The sequence below is a fragment of the Mercenaria mercenaria genome, chromosome 2, assembly GCF_021730395.1.
Source record: "Mercenaria mercenaria strain notata chromosome 2, MADL_Memer_1, whole genome shotgun sequence".
NCBI classification, from domain to species: domain Eukaryota; kingdom Metazoa; phylum Mollusca; class Bivalvia; order Venerida; family Veneridae; genus Mercenaria; species Mercenaria mercenaria.
Window position 1 is genome coordinate 85281699 of NC_069362.1, and position 23945 is coordinate 85305643.

Genomic DNA, 23945 nt, shown 5'->3' on the forward strand with positions numbered 1-23945 from the left:
GTGTAAAATCAAAGACGAAGCCTACCACACGCAACAATAACAGAAGGCATGGTATGTGAAACACAAAAAAAATCTTGAGAACCATAGACGCATGTACTACTGCCTTCGCTGTCCAGATGGACTTTAAGAAATGTCTATCATAGAGGGTCTTCCGCCTGTTCTGTCAGAGACAATCAAAGAAAAGTCATAACGTCTAAATTTCAAAGGGCTGGACACCGAAGATGCGGTACTGGTACTGATGATAAACCCGAACAGAAAATGAGGTTTTTTACCTGTAACTTTTTTATTTCTGCAAATTGAAATCAATGGTCGGTATCAAAATAAAGCTTAACCTTTGCTGAAAACTTTACATAATTCAAATTTATATTTAGTAAGCAAACTCGCATGAAGTGAGGGCCTGAAAGGGGTATGTAAAAAGGGGACTTTATGAACGCTGACTGATGATAAATTCGAACCCTTTGTCATTTACAAAACTTTTCTTGGTATTATTATATTGAAACTTTCCCCAAAAAGCTGCAACAGTCATTCCTGATCAAGTACTGAAAAGTTAACAAATGTCAGGCCTTCATGTTTCGACAGTGAGCATGCGCAAAAAAACTTTCTTCCCCAATAATTTTGGATAAATATTTTTTATACAAATTTATATAAGTCATTTATTTATACAGAATACTTACCAATTTTGTTTTTGTTTACACCAGTTGATGTTGTAAGTGGAAATTATTAGATGGTGCGTTCAATTTTATAAATAACCGATTGCAATCGAATATTTCCAAGGTGTTCGACTTTATCATCTGTCCTGGTTTATCATCAGTACCAGTACGGTGTGTCTCATTAGCTGGGTCATTGACTCTGGTAACAATTTATAACTTTAACAAGTACAGTTAATAAATTGCAACTTAGCAAAAACTAACTAAATTTGTAAACAACAACTTAACGAAAGCGAGATTGTCAGCAGTGTGTTTGAATTTCCATATGTTTTATTAGCATTATTATCTGGTATAAACCTATTTTCGTTTAACATTTTAAACTAGATAATTGTTGTTACGGTGAAATTTATCGGTTTGCAGTCTAGACTTCATAGTTTTCTAAATGGCTTGATATAATGGCAAAATATATGAAAAATAAATCAACGGCAAATCCTTTTCTGAGGCCGTCTGGTATAAAACAAGTTTATATTTGAAACATTGCCACTAAATTCAATCTCAAGATGGTGACTTTAAAATGGCTTATTCATTCATATGAATTAGAATAAAGTTCCTAGATAAACCAAAACTAATAATGGAGTGTTTTCCTGGCTCTATTTGTAAAAGGTAACAGTATGACTTGATGCATTTTGTCTACATCAAAGAATCCATTATTGCACAAAATTACTACAATTCTGACTTATCTGCATACCACCTCTATTAGCCAAAAGGTAACAGTATGACTTTAAACTAAACAGCAACAAAAAAACTTTAATATTGATGAATTTTGTCTACATCAAAGAATCCTTTGGTTATTGCATAAAATTACTACAACTCTGTCTTATTCATGTTGGGAAGTTGGCAGTTACTTGCGAAGAACAGGTTTGTACTGGTACATAATCCAGGAACACTGGTTAGGTTAACAGCCCGCCGTTATATGACTGAAATACTGTTGAAAACCGGCGTTAAACCCAAAACAAACAAAACAAAACAACTCTGGCTTACCTGCATAGTTTTATCATACCATCTGTTACAGCTGTTAACTTTACTTCCTTGCCCATGAAGCATTTGGCATAAAAGAGACACATCATCTCTCACATTCATGCTGGTCTCGTCAATACTTCTCTGATGGTTAAATGATATCGGTATACTTCTGTCTAGACACAGAATAAACATACACCTCTCAATCTGCTCCAATGAAGCTCTGTTCACGTGATCTGAAAAATAATAGCACTCAGGTTGATTATTTTAAAAAAAACACATGTGAGGCTATTTTCACATTTGTAAACAATTATTATATTTATATCTACAAACATGAGTAGTACATTTAAGTTAACAAAGTTTGATAAAAACATACATCAATCAAAATAGTACAAAAAAGAAAAAGAAAAATATTAATCGAATGGATTGGAAAACAAGTTACTGAAAACTTATATGAATTCCGCTCCATAAATTTTAATTTAATTGTCACAGAGAACGTTTAGAACCAGGATGATAGTTATAATTGGACAAGAAGACTTGTTGTAACATAAATTTCTATAATGGCATATAACATATTAGTTAATACGTGTTTGAGAAGTGATGAAATTTCAAATTAAGAATTTTTCATGTGAGGAAGCCATCCAGCTGGCTTAAGGAAGGTCGGTGGTTCTACCAAAGTGCCCGCCCGTGATTAAATAATGCACGGAGGAGCACCTGAAGTCTTCCTCCACCATTAAAGCTGGAAGCTCGGTGCGACATTTAACCAAACAAAAGAAATACGAATTTAAAGTAAACCCAGGGAGAAAACATACCAAGGTTCTTACTGGGGCTCGAACCTAGGACCTCGTGCTCCGTAGGCAGACACTCTAACTAGGTCTTTAAAGGGTTAATCCAACAGCAAGGCTGTTGTCTGTAAACGTATTATCACTACACAATAATGTATACAGGAATATTTCAAAAAAGATATAGAAACGCATTTATTGCAAAAGTATTTATCAGCCTAAATTATGTTGATGAAAATATCTACAATTTTTTTTCCTGAAATACCAGAAAATGATTGAAAACGTTATATGTTCGAAATAGACTAACAATTTACAAACGAATGATTTATTTAGCATAGAGTGCATTATTTCTCACAACTATAGTTAATTTTAAAATTATGTGAAATTAAAACTAGTACCATTATTTCAACACCCTATATTAATTGCCCAAAAGTATTTACACTCTTCAGAAAATTAAATACATATATATTTAATACACCAGGAGAATGTGTATTTGTGATTCTCAAATTAGAAGACGCAATGTAATGTTTGAAACAATCACTAAACAATACTAGCATAACATAGTTATAAGACTTTTATTGTGCCCTTTTAGTTATAGTTTAAATGATTTTACTACCTCCCAGTTAGGAGATGTTACTTGAGCAATTATGGTAGCTACCTTGCATTAAATGTTCTCTCGCAGTAGCCCAGTTTGTTCGTGGAGCCGCCGTCAAAGCACCAATATATTCTGCATTTTCAACGCCTTCATCTGCCATTTCTGCAATACGATCTAGTTGTGTGAACACATCATCTTCGCTCAGTCGTTGGAAGTTTAATACGAGATCAAGTACGAAAAACTTCAAAGAGAAAATAGAAAATTTGTTAATGCATATGAACAATGAATAACACTTCGTTATTACAAAATAATAAATGAATAATTTGTTTCTTATTTTGTTCAGCTTTTTACTCTAAAATGTCTAAAACTAGGGATAATGCACAGAAAGACAAACGATCAAGTAACAGCTAGTTATAGTATACATGTAACACTTAGTCTAGTTTGGTTGGTTTCAGTAGAAAAAAAATAGAGCATTTCGCATACCAAGATTAACACTAATACCCCTGATAGTGCTTACCTGGTTTTTGCATGCTACAATAATATGATCTGTGTCTCCATCACGAGAAGAATTTGTGACAAGACAGTCCTTTGTCTTGCCTGGAACACGGTATGATGTAAACAACCTATAATACTGTGCCATGCACAGCGGCTGGCCTTTTATTTTGTGACGACATCGATCAACAGGAAGAACTTTACTAGAAATAAATCAATATTTGTTTTGTCTGAACAGGATTATTATTTCAAGTAACGAAATGAACGGACATATTTAGAAAAATGCGGAATGCTATTATCGAGTTTTGGTATCGCGCAAATAGAGCTTTAAATTAAATATAAAGTCTACTGTTAATTCACTTGGTTGCATTCTATGTTCCAAAGGATCTTCTTATATGAGCCGCGCAATGAGAAAACCAACATAGTGGCTTTTCGTCCAGCATGGATCCAGACCAGCCTGCGCATCCGCGCAGTCTGGCCAGGATCCATGCTGTTCGCTAACAGTTTCTCCAATTCCAATTTCTTCCAATAGGCTTTAAAAGCGAACAGCATGGATCCTGACCAGACTGCGCGGATCCATGCTGGATCCATGCTGGTCGCAAAGCCACTATGTTGGTTTTCCCATGGCACGGCTCATATATTTTTGAACTTAAAACGAAACGATGTGCATCAAGCTGCAACGGAAAGTAATAACGTAATGAGAAAATTTGAAAAAAGAAGTTTGTTATTTGAGTACATTTAACATGTTATTTATCATTGCAACGTTTCATTGAAAACAAAACGAGTGTTTTATGTTATAAGAATCTTTCACAGGTTGAATGTGTGGGTGGAAATATCTAGCTTGAGGGTAATTTTTTCGTTAACGAGGCTCTGCAAATACCGCGAAACAGTTACCCGAGAGCAAAATATTTCCATCCGCATCTTCAATTAGTGATAGATACTTTTTCTTGCATACAGTATTCTATTAAAAAATTGAAATAAAACGAATGCTTTTCTTTAAAGCTCTGTTTTATTATAATAGCACAGAATTTAGGCATTCATTCATATACAGCTCGTGAGTCAACTTACACCACGGGATGTAAGACGAGTTTTTCCAGCACCGGCAAAACACGGAAAAATCATGTCTAGCATGCAAGATTATGCCTGCAGAAAACAGAGAAATAAATATCTATAAAGTTATGACGTAAGATCGTTACGACGATGTTACAAACGGACAGTCATCAGCCCAGGTTACTGTCAATAGTTATAACAAAGAAGTGAATGTCATAACACCATCTTTATGCATGTTTTGTGTTAACATAATTATACTTTCATTCGTTTTTACCGAGCAATGAATAGGGCAATACACTGTAGTGCTTAAATATCAAGATATAACTTAAAGGATGTTATTGTTTCGAGAGAATACTTACGCATCTATAATTGTTTTGTAATCTAAAATTCCTGATATTAGCCTTGCCGCATATCTGTATTAAGCAAAAGCATAAATGAAATAAGCTGCCCATAACAAATGTCACATACAACATATAAATATTAAGTTTCCTACAGGACAAAAGATTCTTACAATTCACAGCTTTAAATCTGTTTGATGTACAAAAGGATAGACGCAGCAAATGTGTAAGCCTTAAAAACGAACTTATGTCTATTGATTTTAAAGACCTTCTCCAGTCCTACCATTTAACCTTAAATTGTCACTGAAAAAGCATGAAAATCCTGACTATGAACAATGACGCCTGTCAAAATAGAGTCTATTTTATATAAAATTCTATATAAAATACCTGTGGTTTTGCGTGCTAAAGTGTGGCGCGTGCCCGTTAACTATTACCTATTGTAATCATGGGTTGCATACACACAATAGAATTTGAAAGCCGCGGAGCAGGGCTTTAAGTTAGAAATAAATGAAATCACAAAAAAACTTTAATTCTCACCTTAACTGCTGGTTTCTGTTTTCAAAGTGCTGTCGAGGGAACACCATACCAGGATTGGAGTTGATGGGAAGCGAAAGACGGGCCTTCATATACATGTCATCTAACCACCAGGAATAGGACTGTAATTGATCATATAATATTTATGTACGCTAATACTAGTATATATGGAGAATTACAATCATTACTATTTTAAATTTACAAATATATTTCTAAAACCATTTGTCAGCGTTATCTAACATTGTCTAGTACAATAAGGGGTATATTTGGACTCGTACCCATCAGAAAACAATATTGGATCGCCTCCTGGATTGTCAAATATGTTTCTTTGAATGTGCACTCATCGAAATATATCGCCATATTATACATATTACTTCTGTCCTTACATATTGTAATATGTTGAACATTACAATATGTCTGGCAGTTCGCATTATGAAATATATTGAAGAGACTCTATTGCTTATCCATAAGGTACAGAGTACAGTACAAACTTCTACCACACAACATATCCCCATCCTATATTAAGGGTAGGCTGCAAATTTATAGGCCGGATATAAACCTAAGATCAAAATTTAACGTGTAATTAATTGTGCCAAAGACTCAAACATTGAAGAAGCCATGAACTTAGAGATGCAGATACCATTGCTTGTAGTATCTGCCAGAGAACTATTTCTTTGTTCAACATTTTACAAACTGAGCAAATAATCTTGTATTGGTCGAAATTTTAATGCGTTTTGGTTTAATTTTTTCATTTATATTAAAAAATTCACACAGCAGTTTTTAGATTTGTAATTGTATATGCACATGTACTCAATATATGTGCAAAGGGGAGGCCCCTTTACAAGAGAAAGATCATTTAGAGTTCAACAAAAAAGTATTGAAGACTATTATGGAAGCTGCTCAGTCTCAGTGGGATTTTAGAAATTGCCTGTCAGGAACCTGTCCATAGTATGTCCATTTAGACACGAAGAGGACAGTCGTCGCCCTAGGACATTTTCATTGGAACAATATGTATATTTTCATATCTTATTTTAGTTGATTTCTTACTTACTGGTAATATTGTTTTGCTATTTTAGATATATAGTTGTAGAAAAAATACCACTTAAAAAACATATTGAAAAAAATTTGAAACGTCGTAAAAGCCGGCCACAACAACAACAACCACAATGATTTATGGTATATACATGTAAACACGTGCTTCTGACTTGTTGAGACAGTACATTGTATTGAAAGCCATGTTACGCGCCTTTTCTTACTTCTTGAATTAGCTTTATTTGAAATTTGAGAGGAATTTATTTATAAACTGTACATACGTTGTAAAGACCACTTAACTAAAACATTGTATGTTGAACACAGTGGATTTGATAACAATTTTCTGCGGTAACTATTATTTGTACAATTCTTTATTATAAAACAAGTCCTGGTATGCCACCACTAAGTCAGATATGCAAACTTTAAACTGTTATTGAACATGTTCCACAACCCCAGGTGTAAGACTCATTTTATTTCAGTGAATACATGCTAAACCTATTAATGACGACAGGAAGGGACAGCAAATATTCATTAAATAAATCAGAAAATCCCACTCTAACTTTTGAAATATGACAATACATCTCAAGGAGAACATCATAATTTCGACATCAATTTAGTTAGACATTCCTCTTGGATTTTCGTTTAAAACTTGCCACAACAATGGCGTGCAGTTCTACCGGATCAAGATAATCTCGACTTTTAGTCGAACTTTATCGCTGGTACAGATACAGTACACGGTTTTCCAATAAGCAATTTGTTTGGATATTGAATAAACATGATAGATACTCTCTTCCAAGGAACCAAATTGATTTTTATTGAAGCAAAAGTCATCATTTTTGTTCGCCATATCTCTTATCAAATATGATCGATGGAGGCACCCTTAGTTCTTGTCTTAAAATGGTAAATCAATATGCAACCAGCAATCATCCCAACTTTCCTTGGCTAAATGAGCAAAATTAAACGGTTCTATTAAATCCGGTCGGTAAAGACGTTCTCAATTTAGCCTATAACGAGCATTATTATTACTCTCAGTAGACAAATACCGACCAGCCTAATATTATTCAGAAAAGAACTCTGATTATAATTGATGAACACAGCCTTCTAACACGAAATTATATTTAATGGAAATCCTAAGTCAAATCGCTCAGGGGCGGAATACATCTTACAAAATACATAGTAGAGAAATATTAGCTTGCTTTTATGGATGGCTCCGTGCTATGCAATGGCAGGGATTTTTTCTGAAAAGTGTTAGAAAACATGATCCTGTCTTAGACAAGATGATTTATGAATTAGGAGAAGCCTTCATCATCTGGAAAGGGTACAAAATATGTCTATGTGTATTTTTATCTCATCATTGAACTGCGGCATCAAAAACAAAAACTTTAAGGAGGTAAGTGTTATGACTTAGCTTATAGCATATAGACGTCTGTGACATATACTCTTAATCTTTCTTTTAATCTAATTTAGTTCTGGAAATTTGTAACGAAACCTACATAAAAACCAACAAATACAAGAGGCCCAAATGGACCAAAGTCACTTACCTGAGGAGGACCATGAACATTTGACCTTTCGTCTAACCAAGTTTTGTGAACATCCTTTAAGCAGTTCATTAAAATTATTTAAATACTGGTTGTACAGTTAAGTGCAGATCCATCAAGCAGTCGTTTCAAGACTTTTTTCAATTTTAAGCTCCAATGACCGCTAAAAGGGCCAAGTTGAACCATTTCAACAATCTTGTGAGAGAACAATACAAGTATACTAAACTATTTTAAATTTTCTATCTTACTACACTATTTTAATTTCTATTTTAAGCTACGGCAGCCCTAAACGAAGCAGATTTGGACGACTTTGAGAGAGGACCATTTCACGATGCTTCAGCCCATGCTTGGTGTAATTCTGACCAGAAAAGACGTTAAAAGCAAAAATGTTGACGCAGAACGAAAGACACAGGACGCTGGACATCGATCCTCCACCTATACTTATTGCTCACCCTGAACAAAGTCAGAGTGAACGTAAAATACAGAATAATTGAGCCGTGCCATGAGAAAACCAACATAGTGGGTTTGCGACCAGCATGGATCCAGACCAGCCTGCGCATCCGCGCAGTCTGGTCAGGCTCCATGCTGTTCGCTTTTAAAGCCTATTGGAATTGGAGAAACTGTTACCGAACAGCATGGAGCCTGACCAGACTGCGCGGATGCGCAGGCTGGTCTGGATCCATGCTGGTCGCAAACCCACTATGTTGGTTTTCTCATGGCACGGCTCAATTATCAATTCAGTATTTGAGCTCTACAATCAAATGATAAGGAAATAAGTGGAGTACTTAAACAATGCTTTATCCGACGTTTATATGGATTTTATGGTTTTACGTCCAGGCACATTCAAACATAAAATGTTTATCACTATTATAGTAAAACTTATGCCTAAATCTTTTGCCGCAATAAACTGATGCAGATATAAAACAAGACCTCTATTTTACCTTAGGAAAGATTTAATGTTGCCAAGGATATAATATTCGTTTTTGCTGTGATATTAATACAATCATACTTCTAGAACTGGAGGGCCTCTTAGGTAGAGCCTTCACTTCGCTAGCTTTATTGTCTTTTAAATGAAATAATTAGATCTTGGCATGGCATTTAGGTATCAATAATTCTAACCAGGTCGATTTGGGATATATTTACACTTCTTTGTAAGCATGACCTATGCAATCTGGTTGCTTGAAAATTCAACAGGGCTTCTATCATAAATCGGCATTTAAAGTGGCGGAGGTTGGAGGTCCTACTTGAAATGGAACTTTTGTAAATAACTTGTCGGAAGATTTTACAAGACATTTTTTTCATTTATGTAAACACATACAGCTCCTATTAAAGTATCAGTCGTTTCCGCTTTACGTCGTTTAATTAAGAAAATACTTACCCAATTTTCAACTGTTTCAGAATACTTTTTCAACTTTTCTTGCAGCATCTCCCCTAAACCTCTTGGTTTTCCGAAGTCTTCAACAATTATTTTTGTCCTTCTGGAATATATGCCTTTTACAATTAAATCAAAAGTAATGGCAAAAATACTCAATTTCAAATAAATACGGTTACGGACTTTCTTTTTATTGGGAAATTAAAAGAGCCAAACGTATTCAAAAACGCACCTATATTCTTCTTCAGTTATAACGCTTTTCATCACGGAAAGATATGTGTCCAACGTTTGCTTAAGCTCCGGAACAGGAAGTTTTGGTAGTGGTTTCTGAAATACAACAGAATATAATTGATACAGTATCCAATGTAATACCATTTGTACTAACAGATACCTATAACGCTCGAGCTCAGATCAAAAGGGTAATGCATCTACTCATGTCTTGCACATCCTACTTACACATTCAATATATATATTTGTAATCATAAACTAAAATAGATGATAGTATTTACATTACATACAACTGATTTTTTTATAATGGACAAATACCATCAAAAAAAGAAAAGAGTTAGAAAAATCTTTTACTTCTCGTATTTTGCTGGGGTTTTTATATAATATTGATAAAATATACTTAAAACACCATTTTTCTGTGTTGCATTAAAATGCAATGCATTATTTGCAACTGTATTGTTTAGAGTGGCATTATGTGCATCTTACTGAAAATAGTGTTTCCGGTGAATGTTTTATAAAAGCAATTTTCGGTTGCTATGCATTTAAATATGTTAAAATAACAATAATGCCGCATAAGTATTAGAAGTTGATGCTTTAGAAATAAAGAAATCAGACTAATAAAATAATAGTTCTTTTCTTCAATCTTCTACGCAGTTATCTCCTTTAACTATAGGTAGAGAATTCTGAAGTTGAAGGGAAGCAACTCCTTTTTCTTAAAAAGACTGCCCCAGTCAAAATAAGTAAAGTCATATTTGGAAACTTATTATTTCATACTCGGGTTAAAGGCTATAATTTCCTCCACCCTCTTTACACGTACATCCGTTTCAGCTGGATTTTTTCTTGAAAACTGCGCATAATTCCACTTTAATTTTCGACGTAGTTAGTAGGCCTTTGGTCAATAAAACTTACTGGACTTATTTATACTTAAGTAAATACCATGAAGGAAACATAACGAATGCCATAAAATAGTCTTGCTAGTATTACAAGAGTACCAATAAATGAACCTGTAAAGAAATTAGCTGTAGGCTTGAGAAATCGCATTAATCAGACATAATAGCTAGTTAACTTGTCAATAACGTGTATCCGGACTGATAAAGACATTATTATATCTTCAAATGATACCTTTTTCATGTTTACTCTTCCAAGAAGCAGGTGATATATTGTGATACATGTATTAAGGAGTTGGCATGATCTTGAGTAGGTCGCTAATTTCTTTAAAGTCAATGCTACTTCATAGAATGTTGTTCTTCGTAATGTCCATGGACAATTGTTCAGGACAAGAAAGAGATGTTTGATACTGAAGACGTTTGTGATTTGAAATATACAAAAAAAAACATACAATCTACAATAATCTCCGTTTGTTAGTACCGTTAATTAAACGAATTCTCACTTAAGATTGATGACTAACTGACTGGAAACTCGTCCAGTTTAAAAAGTTTGTTAGAAAAAAGATAACAGAGGAAAATATATTTTATTTCATGTGAAATGAGATATATTTATCAATCTGAAATCTTTAAACTTTCTAATTTGGAATTCACATCAACCGATACTTTTTTCTAAACATTTCTTTTAACAAAATTGGTAAAAAATTTTGACTTCAAAAAGATATCAAAAATAAAATGAGCCGCGCCATGAGAAAACCAACATAATGGCTTTGGGACCAGCAAGGATCCAGACCAGCCTTCGCATCCGCGCAGTCTGGTCAGGATCCATACTGTTCGCTAATGGTTTCTCTAATTGCAATAGGCTTTGAAAGCGGACAGCATGGATCCTGACCAGACTGCGCGGATGCCACTATGTTGGTTTTCTCATGGCGCGGCTTAAATCTGTAAGAAGATCCTATGGAAGTATAGAACGCAACCAATCATATTGATAGCTCACACGGTCTGATGGTTTGATTGCTGGTAATGAATGAATGACACCCCTCATCCCTACCCTTTGCACCGACATTGGGGGAACTTTGTCATACTGAAGAAAGGAATGGAAACAATTATCATGATGGCCTAGAAAACATAGCATCAGTTAGTTAGTCAAAAAACATGGACACATTTTAAGGCTACCACAAAGCACTTACAAACTGCTTTGCGATTGTTTGAGATAGGAATGCAGTCAAACAGGATAAAATTAGATTAATAAGTATGTTAATATTATTGTTTAGTATGTAAATTTTATACCCAAGCGATATTTCGCAAAACAAGTACCCTCTGCATAGATATGAACGTTTTTTAACATTTATACGAGATATACATCGTCCCGTGACTATAGTGGTGTTAAGGGTGAGTTTTGGTGCCATCATTTTGTTTAAGCCCCATTACAAAGTGACTTTAACAAAGTGACTTTTGTGCACCTAAAAGTTCCAGGTAGGTATTTAAGTGTTTGTTTAGTCCGTGTTTAATCCTTTTACTTCGTTTATGCATCTGTAAATGCCAATCACTTACACATGCTATCAAAATTTTGTTCTTGGTTTAGTATACTTGAACAATTAAGTATATATATCAACAAGTTATATATTTATTAAACATTGGTAGTAACCAAAGACATTACCAAACATTTTAACAACGTATTTGAGAAAGAGAATCTACCCATTATGTTAAGAGATAAGCATATGTGTATATAGATTTTAAGCTACTTGATTAACTAATTGGAAATGATTTCAGTGTTTGTTCCTATTTAGGGAACAGAACCGATATTGATATGAAAAACAATAATAGATAATGAGAAATTATTTGAAACAATCTTCTGGAAATGAAGAAAAACTAATTTAGCGACATTATTTCGAATTTCGAATTTATTTTTCGTTATAGGGTTTATGTATTGATCAGGAAAAATCATTTGGCTAAAAAGGAAACAGTAAATGATAGCTAATCTTATTTAAATATTAATAACTGAAACTAGCATTTCCATATTTTCTAAGAGTCACTTGTAGGCTACATTGGGTAAGGTCCAGCATCAAACATGCGGCGAATCTCGTTATTTTTAGGCTGGAGTCAATTTTCCAAATGAATGAAAAATATGAGCGCATGCCTGGGCAATTATATCACAGTTTTCCACTTTCTATTTTCTAGATAAAGTTAGGGAAGCGTTGTTTTGTGTAAAGAATAATCAAAGAATTTGCCCTGAAACCACTTTCAATTTACTTGCAGAACATGGTTTCTTCTGGTCTGTTGGGTAAGAGTGGAACTGAGAAGATTGAAATTTGACCATAATTTGCGGTTTAGAAATGGGGTTTTGAGCCAGATATCTAGACTAAGTTCAAAATCCCCACTGTTTTTTTTTTTTTTGCCACTGGCCGTTCCGAGACAATACCCTGTTTTTGTTAGTATTTGTTTCTTTCATCTATGTTACTGTTGCATTATTAGTTCGTGTTAATGTGTTCATGTGCTCAGTCACTGTGTAGGTATAATACACTCATATGGAATGCTGTATAGCTACTTTCTTCGTATGTGTTTTTTTTTCCTGTTGGGCTTTTGTCCTTGTTCGTTTTGACGGTCATCTTGCATCGTTCGTACCTGACGAGAGTTATAACAAGCATGTAACACAAACGGGAATAGTACCATATACCTAATTTAGTATAGACCTGAGTTTCTATGTAGATCTCTACTATATGGAAATGCACAGTTATATGAAGTTGTTTCCAGTTTCTGATAAATAACATGCAATACAGTTTATTATAACCATGTAGGCTACGACTGGTCATTTAATAAATACATATATGTTACTGGTGGAGGTCTCATTTAGATAAAAGTGGCAGTAAAACAAGACAAAGAGCTCAGACACTGGGTTGCAAGCCCTTCAAATTACCAAAATAAAACATCTGATTTAAAAATAAGTGTATCATGTGAAAGATTTGTTTATATTGGTAACAGTTTTAGAAATAACTGTTAAACCCAGACACTTTTCTACGAACGACCGGTGGTGACTTCGAACTTCATACTTCACAGTTCACACTTCACACTTCATATATATAATGCTTAATACACATACAAATAATAGGAAAGTCTGAAGTGTGAATTTTGAAGTGTGAAATGTGAAGTGTGAAGTTCGAAGTGTGAAGTATGAAGTTTGAAGTGTGAAGTCACTACCGGTCTTTCGTAATTTTCCCATTAGTGGCTATTCCGCAGATATAAATAATGCATCTTTCTTTAAAAGGGGGTCACATGTAGTAATGTTAGAAAGAATGAAATTATTTTATTAATATTATTTTTGTCTGTTGGGTGGGTTCGCTAGATGCATCACTAAAACAGAATGTATACTGATAAAAAAATGAAGTTAAGACTTTAATAAAAAAGCTCAGTGTTTATTACAGTGATTCTCTTTGAACAAAATGTTCCAGCTAAGAACACGTGTTATAGTACATCACAGACAAGGTGTGATTATACTGATCTATGCCTAAATAGTCCAGGACGTTGATCTTACTTATTTACATGTACACTTATAGTTGAAATTACCTAATTAACTTCCATATTATGCCATACATGAGATGAGCGAAGCATTAAATATGTTTCCACACTAAGCTGATACTTATAGTGTTATATATTAAATTACATTCAAACATTTAAGCAATTGTTTTAGGCAATAATTCAGCATGTAAAACATCCTAATGTCAATGAGACATAGACATCAAAAGTCATATTTGAAAGCCACATTTAAATGCAGACTGTCTGAGTGCAAAAGATGTAAGAAATTAATCTTATATATGATTTCACTTGCACTGCGACATCTATATTTTTCACAGCTATCATGTGAGACAAATAACAAAATGATATAACAAATAATAAATTTTTATTTATCTTCTCATTGGTTTTGTCAGACATGAAAAATATAGTAAAATTCAGATACTACACATTAAAAATTTTGTGTCTAGCGTAAATATAATTACAACTGTAGAATATATTTAATTCAGAACGCAGTATCTTTAATGATATATCTTTGAAAATGGCGACTTCCTTTCCTGTTTGATATTTATCCTTGTTTTTTTCCTGACGGAACAGTTATCCAAATACACAATATAGAACCGACTTTTTTTACTGAACGGCTATCCAAATATACACTCTCATAATTCGTGTTTTCATCTAATTTCATTTTGTAATTTGACTATTATTTCATTAGCGAATAAGTTCGTGACTTAATCTGAAAATGCCACAGAGATATAAATCATGGTTAAGTGATTAAAGAAGTGCTTCCTAATTAGATTTTTCACGCATGTCGTCTAACCAACTTAATAAGACTTTAGATTGTGGGAACATTTCACTGGCTTAACGTAGATTTTTCCGCACAATAAAATGTCTCCCAGGATTAATTTGTCCTGCAAAAGATGTCAATAACTAAATCGTTAATCTTTCAGACAATTTAGGATCTAACTGAAAAAGAACATCGTGAATAATGTTAAACTAAATATTGACAAATTTCTGCCAATAAAACTATTTCATCCAGAACAACCCAATATTTAGAACCCTTATAAATTATTTAAGTTTTGAAAACTTGTACGAACAGATACATTTTTAAAATAGGAGCAATATCCACAAAGTCACATTCCAAATACAGCATCCAGACCAAACGTTTCAAAAGTCAGCAAACCAAGGCATTAAACGATTCGTATATGATTAATAATTTTCAAAATATTTAAACATATGTATTCTTATTAACGCAATCACCAGATTTAAATACACTGACGCATGTAATGCTGTCTTAAAGCTTAGTTTTAATTCAAAACTAAAGATGGTAATTTATCAGAAGTAAATTGCAGCTCTTATTACCTTTCATCAACAGACAAGAGACATATTATTGTATAGAAAAATGAGAAAACCAACAGTGCATTTGCGACCAGCATGGATACAGACCAGCCTGCGCATCTACGCAGTCTAGTCAGGATCCATACTATTCGCTTTCAAACCCTATTGCAATTAGAGAAAGCGTTAGCGAACAGTATGGATCATGACCAGACTGCGCCGGCAAAATTTATTTGGGCGGCATGAAAGAATAAAATGGGATATTTTTAGTCCGCTTCAAGCTATTTGGTATTGTTATATATAATGAAAAAAAAAAAATACCCTAGCATGTCAACATCCACCCTTATATTTGTTTGCAACCATTTCAGCTTAATTTAGATTTCAATGCATGCAATCAAAGTTAATCGAAGAAGGTGATTTAGTTTTCATCCAGAATGGATATTCTACTTTTTATTGAAAGACGTTATCAGTAAATAAACTTCCGAAGAAAAGAAATGACCTGATTCGTTACGAATATCGAAGAAATGCTGATAACGTGTTTCTGTGAATGGAAAGTTGAACAAACATTTATGACGAATAAATAAATAATGTAGCCTTTGAGTAAATCCGTTCAAGCGGTATTCAAACTAAATTAGAATCAAATGTAACTATACTTCCATCTCTAGCGTGCATGTCATTGGAAATCAAATTTTGAGATTATATATCAAAGGCATGTAATACTAATCTTAAGCCCACAGCGTGAAACAAACCTTAATATTTTGTTTCCATATGATTTTATCAGTAAAGCGGGGGTGTTGCATGACCTTGCAATCTATTTTACGGCATTAATTGAGCCGCGCCATGGGAAAACCAACATAGTGGCTTTGCGACCAGCATGGATCCAGACCAGCATGCGCATCCGCGCAGTCTGGTCAGGATCCATGCTGTCCGCTAACGGTTTCTCTAATTGCAATAGGCTTTGAAAGCGAACAGCATGCATCCTGACTAGACTTCGCGGATGCGCAGGCTGGTCTGGATCCATGCTGGTCGCAAAGCCACTATGTTGGTTTTCTCATGGCGCGGCTCAATTAAGGAAAAAGAGAAGACCTCGCAAATGCAAAATATCTGAAGCTGACTGTAAAATACAAGCTTTTTTTTTTCTTTTTTTTTTGCTTTCTGCTATTTTTCATGCTATTTTTCATTAACCATCACAAAAGCAGTTTTCATGTACTAAAGTATTTTATGGCGGTAACAAAATGCCTTCCCTTTGTTGGACTCGGCATTGTTATAGTTTCTTGTACCTGGATATTTATACATTAATGTGTGATATTTTCAAACAATTCCTAAGTTCAGTGCAGTAACCAAAGAAGCATGGTATTACTATTTCTCTAACAAGATAATCTAAATCTGATTCATAAAAAAAGCTAAAAAGGACTCGTATTACCGTAAGATCCCATTCTGGGTAGTTCTCGATATCAATAGACGCTACACGTTTTACATACTCTCTAACATGATGTTCAGCCATCTTCGTGCGCACTACAAATCGTATGTGCTTAAAATATGTTGTCCAGGCTGTGAGCATCAACGTTTAGCAAGAAAAACCTTCATCATTTGATGATATACGTAGATGGTTGTCCTTCTCAGGAATAATTGCTGGTTTTGAAATACGGAGCACAGTGACGATAGTATCTGAAATCGACAGAAAATTAGCGTTATATAATAATTCATGCTTCTGAAAGGGACAAGACCTTTCACTACTGATGTCATAACTGGTATAAAACAAACAATTGTTATTTCATGTTGCAATCAGTGACACCAGTTCCGATGATAATTATTTTTCTTTACAAAGTTGAAAGTGAAACCGTTTTATAACAAGTTGTTACTTTGCAATACAAAAGTGTCAATGTCCGTTCAGTCAAGACCGAAAAACGGTTTTCTCATCATCCCATTTTCATTGAAAATGCTGTACTATTAAACGATTTATATTCTCCGTATTTTAACGAATATACAAAATTTTGAAATTACTTATGCATTAAAGGGTAAGTACAAGGAATTTTGGACTTCCCTCAAAATGATGTCTAAAAACAGAAATTTGTACTCAACACACACACAAAATAAAAACTTGAAGAGAAAAATTGAATTAAGTCAAGCCATGATTTAACCGTAACAAAACTGATTTTGTCCAGTGTTTCAAGTGCTAACCATTAAATCTATTTTGAACAGATTATCAAATCAAATCTAAGAGCGTTAAAAACTTTTATCTGGTTGATAACGTCCAATTGCTTAAACAGACAATCATCCAATGAGTATAATTTTTCATTCTGTCGGTTCATAGAAATCCCAACGTTTTTGTCTTGGGATATTCTGGTTATCTCTGAAATCATGATATTTTATATTCTGAGAGTTCAAATGTTTTAGAAAGTATTACCTGATACTTTCAACAGAAAAAAACATTTGTTGCATTTTCTATCTCCTGGGATTACATGTACTCTGACTACCAACTTTGTCGTATAAAGAACTTTTCAGCATCTTGATTATCAAAATAGCGAAGGAGACGTTAGTATTTAAAACACAGTAAAGAAATAACCAAGTCTTGTTGTTTCTTAATTTAATTTCTAAAATTATTACTGTCGTTTCTCTTTTATTTAAAATATATATCACAACTTATTTTTCATTTAGGGTTTTAGAGACATCCGTGGCCGCTGACCTCGAATCACTTGCCCCTCATCAATGTAGATTCGAGCCTCATTTGAGGCGTTGAATTCTTCATACAAGGAAGCAATCCAGCTGATTTACGGAAGGTCGGTGGCTCTACCCAGGTGGCCGCCCGTGATGAAATGATGCACGGAGGGGCATCTGGGGTCTCCCTCCACCATCAAACCTGGAAAGTCGCCATATAACGCATTATTGTATCGTTGCGACGCTCAACCAACTAAAACCAAATAAACAATTATCTTTCATCTAAATAAAAAGACTAGTGTCTATGCAGTAGCTTTGCTTTAATTTTATCTCCAACTGGTAAAAAAATAATACATGACTGGCATAGTTTCGTACAAATGACGTTTTCTATACATTTTTTGTCGTTCACAACCGAACAACACAAAAACAATCATAAAACTAAACGTATGCCCTCAGGACACAGGTGCCCCCAAACCTGTCACTGAACATGGTTTCATAACTCTAGGCGAAATATTTTTAAGATATTTTTAAAATTCAACGCAAACTTTTAGGGGCTTATGTGACCATCACTATGGTCTAGCTGAGTGAAATCCCAAAGAGAACATCAGGTGCACAGCTTCAGTAGCTACATAACAATCCTCTAATGTTTATGACTCTATCTCAAGTACATATTGAGATACATGGGACACAAACTTTTTTTTTCACTAAGTCAAGGCCATATCAACTGTGGTCTTGCAGAGTGAAATAAAAAAAAACTCAGGTGCACAAATTCACAATCATGCTGAATAAAAGTCCTATATGGTTTCTGACTCTAGAAGAAATATTTTTAAGATATATGCAACACAAAGTTTTACAGCACTTTATGTTTATATCTTGCTAAGTCAAGGACCGTAACTCCGGCCTAGCTGGGTAAAATCACAAACAAAACATCCACTGCACAACTTTCCGTGCTTAACATAGTTCTGTGATGTTTTATGACTCATAAGTCAAGTACTTTTTGAGATAAATGCGACACAAACTTGTATGCCAGTTATGCATATTTTGATTTAATCAAGAGCCATAACTATCGTCGAACGGACTTGGATGCCGAATAAAACACCAGGTGCACAATTTCAAATCCTATTATGTATCATGGCCCCAGGTCAAATACGTTTTAAGATACGTGAAACACAAACTTTTATGTCCTTATAGGCATATTTTTGACTAAGTCAATGGCTATAACTCTGGTCTGGCTGAATGAAATCTCTAACAAACTCCTAGGTGCACAACTTCACATGCTAAATAATATTCCTGTACCTGTAATGTGTCATATTTAAATACCTTTTTTAATACATGCGACACCAATTAGGCCGTTATGTGCATATTTTTTACGAAGTCAAAGACATTGGCTGTGTGTGATCCAAATTAAAAGACCAGGTGCTGAATAACAATCCTGTGAGATTTGTTACACTGGATCAAACACTTTATGAGATATGCACGACATCAATTCGGACGGGCGGACGGACAAGGGCAACTCCAAAATAAGAGAGGGGGGGGGGGGGGGGGCACAAAAATAAAATAAAATATATAATTACTGGTATTTTTGTATTTTTCTCTAAAAGGCCATAACAATATTTAGTAACAATTCATGTGCGTATCAAATTATTAATTTACTTTTACTTGCTATGCATAATGGTACATAACGGTCTTCCATCGAACTCTTTGTTTCAGTATATGCTTTCAAAGAGCATCAACCATATATAATTACAGAAATAGAAAACATTATTCAAATTTCGCGTAAGTTTAAACTGTCACTCAGTCATGTAGAGCTATACCACAGTATATTAGAATATATTTTCCAAATTGAATAGAACATTCAGTACAAATCTGCTCCTTTTTATTAGTCACGAACATAACCGTGCTGTTTAATCCTTAAAATATTAAAACAAAGAACCGTGCAATTCATACGAAACTATCCTGTGTCTCTTTAAAGGTATAAGGAGCATGCAGTAACTTTTCTGTGCTTATACCCCGGTCACAAGAACGCTACGCTATCTAAAGGTAGGTACTGTGATCAGACGCTACGATTGTACAGAAACCGTTAACCGAGGCATTAGTTGAATAAATGGATCAGATTTTCGAAACATATTAATACACTTACAGCTTATCAAGGTCCGTGCGTCATTTTGCTCTACTTTTCTGTCTTAAGTGGATTTGTTTAATACGGATTACAGAAATTTAGTTGTTAGTATAGAGCAAAATCGAACACAATTATATAAAATTGAACAATCAAAGGACTTCGGACATTATGCTATGGATTTTGCCTAAATTTCAATGCCATTTCATGACTTCAATAGCTGATAATTTTATATAATGGCTTCAATTACGAATAAATAAGTTATATACCTATCAAACTGATACAAAAATTAATTTTATTTCATATTCGTTGTTTTGAAATTTGAGCAGTTTGTGACTGAGGGTCATATTTTTTTAAAAATGTAAAATGTGTATCTTTAGTGAAATAAGCATATGCATTTATGGTATGTCTATTATAAAGTGTTTTAGAACAAAAAATGATTTTTTACTATGCAAATTAGCAGTTTTATTAACATTTTTAAAGATAACTGAAAAGCGGAACAAAACTTTTGGCGACACAGATGTACTCCAGTTCTTTCCACCCGAGTGCTCATGATAACTGATGCATTAATCAGAGCCTATTGTTTGTTTTCTATACATCTATTGCTATACTGTACTAATAAACTTTGATAATGTGGCAGTTGACCTGAATACAATCGACACTGTTTATTGTCCAATACAGGTAAATCCAATAATTGCTTTTCAATAGATCTATGGCGGATTATCTTTGACCATCCCTGGACCTATTGGACTCAACTGCCACATTATCAAAGTTTATTCGTATATTGACACATGTACAATACTGACCGTGCATTATAGGCAGAGTTATATATTGCATAAATGAAGTGTTTTACATACATTGGCGTAGCTGGCCTTTTTCAGTTATAGCGGAGGGGTGTACGATACTGCCTAGGCCACTGTGGGTTCAGGTGTGCCTGGGTTTTAGCATTTTATGATACATTTGGACACATTCTAGATGCATCGTCTGCTCTTCTCAAGGTCCCTTAGTATTGCATTTTAGTGTGTTTAGTTTTTCAGTTTCCGAAAATATCTGTAGGCACAGTCCTGTTGTGCTTAAACAATGGTGGTTACACCACAGAGTCATGCACATTTAGTCTATATTCTTAATGCCAAGCAAACATTTAAATGTGCTTTCTGTTACTCCAATGCAAAAAATATATAAAACAACATACTAATAAAATGTAGTAATAAAATACCGCCTGATCTAATATATCAATGGAACAGAACTTCAATAGCTAGTATCAACATTAGTGTCGATATTCCTTTGGGGTCGTTACTAATATTTCTGTCGACTTCGGAATAAGCTTCAGTTCAGACGTGTGGGTGAATTGGTGTTAATTCTAGGGGTGTCTGTGTTAGTTCTGGATGCGTCAGTGTTAGTTCTTGGGGCGTCAGTGTTAGTTCTTGGGGCGTCAGTGTTAGTTCTGAAGGCGTCACTGTTAGTTCTGGGGTGTCAGTGTTAGTTCTGAAGGCGTCAGTGTTAGTTCTGGGGGCGTCAGTGTTAGTTCTGAAGGCACCCGGGTCAGTTCAGGAGTCGGTGTCTAGTGTAGTTCTGTTAGAGTTGAGGATGCTGGATACAGTGCTTCTTTGGTTCGAATTAAAGCAAAAGTTGTTCTTAAAATGCATTCTAGGTGTGCCATAATTGAATCCTACAAAGGGTGAAAAGGCATTTGCACCACAGTGGCACAGTTTCCATAGACGTTCGTCTATATCTTTTTGTCATGTTTAGGTTGAAGACACATACATCTAGTTATATATATCTAAGAAACTTGCTTGATTCATGACTTGCAACAGACGCAGTTGCCTCAATCCTCATGACACTCAATCAACGGACTTCGACTGTCAAGAGGCAGCAGACCTGATTGAAAACTTCATAAGATGTACATACAAGGACCAGTCTGCTTTCAAGTTTGAAGTTCTATGTCCCCTTTTTATTCATTTATTTATAATGTTTTCTATGCTTGAAATATTTACAAAAACGAATAAGGCTGTAGATATGTAAGATTTAGGAAACACATGCAATAAGTGTTAAAATATCTTATGTAAAATTCATTTGCTGACACCCTGTATTATTTTAATTTTTAACATTTTAACATTTCCCCGCCCCCCCCCCCCCCCCCCCCCCCCGTGACCAAGTACCATTTGTGCAACATACGTACATGATAATCATTTACAAAGGCATGTGAAATATTTTGTTGCGTCACTGGGGGGAAAGATGTTTAAAACATAAAACTGATTTATGTTCATATTTCAATAGAAATGAAAATGAGAAATGTCTACAAAATCATCTTTTTTGTTAACAAACTTGTAAAATTCATAAGAATATATCAAGAAATGCTCTTTAACTATCTTTATTATGCTATTTCAGAAGTCTAGGCCTAGGTCAGTTTTTACTTAACTTGATACTAGTAGGCAATCTGAATAGGAAAATGTCCGAGGTCCTTATTTATTATTCTAACGCTACGCTGAATTGTTAAATAGTGCAGGCTTCATTGCAGACAGTTTAATTACTTATGGAGATGATTCCTTTAACCGCACCAGAGATGTTTTGCTAAAACTATATTTCTCAATCTGATTGACATTCCAGTTGTCTTACGGAAAGTCGGTGGTTCTACACAGGTAACTGCTCGTGCCTGAAATAATGCTAGGAGGAGCACCCGAGGTCTTCCTCCACCACCAAATGCTTACAAGTCACAATATTACACGTAAGTATGTCGGTATGACGTTAAACCAAGAAAGAGATCGACCTAGCTGACAGGATATTTTGACTGCTTTTTAAAGCATGCGCAGCATGATTTACTTTGCATTATTCAAATTAGAACAATAACGTGTTATAACTATTACGGATAGCGCAGTCACTGTGTAGAAGCCTGTTCCACTGACGGCAGGGGTTCAATGTTCTAACGATGATTTCTTTTCTTTTCGTTTTAAAATTTTTAAATCAATTTCATTTTAATACAAAATACAATCAGTAATATGTGTATTTCATTAGCTGTAGCAGTGGAATCTATTACAACGACAGACACACGTTCCTAGTCAAGTATTTGAGACAGACATGACTTCATTATTATATTTGCACATGAAAACAAAGAAAACTGATAGTGTATTCCATAAAATAATTCATATGTATTTGAAACTAGTTATTACAATGCGCAAAAGACTTCATATTTACCTCATTTATATCTCTGTCAAGAATAAATTAAATAACATAACGCTATGTTATAGATTAAAATTTTTAATACGGCACTAACAGAATACAGCGACACTGTCGGATATAGAATTCGCACTACAATGTACGTACTGGTCGGCTATCAAGGCGATATATCTTATGTCGCTTAAATTAATCGCTACCCCGTATAAAAATTAAACTGATTTGTAAACATTACCAAAAAAAAAAAAAAAACAACAAAACAGACCGTTCCATTATTGAAAGTACATAAAAAACAATTGAACTGCCTATTTCTATACAAAGCCCATTTTGAATGTCAATGGTTAAGTGTGAAAATTTCAGAGCGAAGCTTTCGAGAACAATTGGGGTATTTTATTAAGTGTGTGAAGTTGGCGAGAAGTTCGACATTCGACATTGAACATTGGATAAGAGAGCGACGTTGGACATTAAAAGCGTGAAGTTGGCGAGAAGTTAAACATTCGACATTGGACATTCGATTTCAGAATGACACTGGACATTCGAACCCAGAACGACATTGTACATTCGATCCCAGAACGACATTGGACATTTGAATCTAAAACGACATTGGACATTCGATTTCAGAACGACATTGGACATTCGAACCTAG

General features: G+C 34.4%; 1 protein-coding gene across 1 annotated transcript in view; it reads right to left on the minus strand.

The window, feature by feature from the left end:
* LOC123564475 (choline O-acetyltransferase-like) overlaps window positions 1–23945 on the minus strand; it is a 79463-nt gene that overhangs the window by 15275 nt on the left and 40243 nt on the right. Inside the window, exons 2-9 of the mRNA XM_053537103.1 lie at window positions 16778–17022; window positions 9630–9724; window positions 9404–9503; window positions 5459–5577; window positions 4943–4996; window positions 3559–3736; window positions 3105–3282; window positions 1689–1900 (exon numbers count right to left, since the gene is read on the minus strand). Of these exons, the coding sequence (XP_053393078.1) occupies window positions 1689–1900; window positions 3105–3282; window positions 3559–3736; window positions 4943–4996; window positions 5459–5577; window positions 9404–9503; window positions 9630–9724; window positions 16778–16915 (1074 nt within the window). The 5' untranslated portion in view covers window positions 16916–17022. The remainder of the gene's footprint in view (window positions 1–1688; window positions 1901–3104; window positions 3283–3558; window positions 3737–4942; window positions 4997–5458; window positions 5578–9403; window positions 9504–9629; window positions 9725–16777; window positions 17023–23945) is intronic.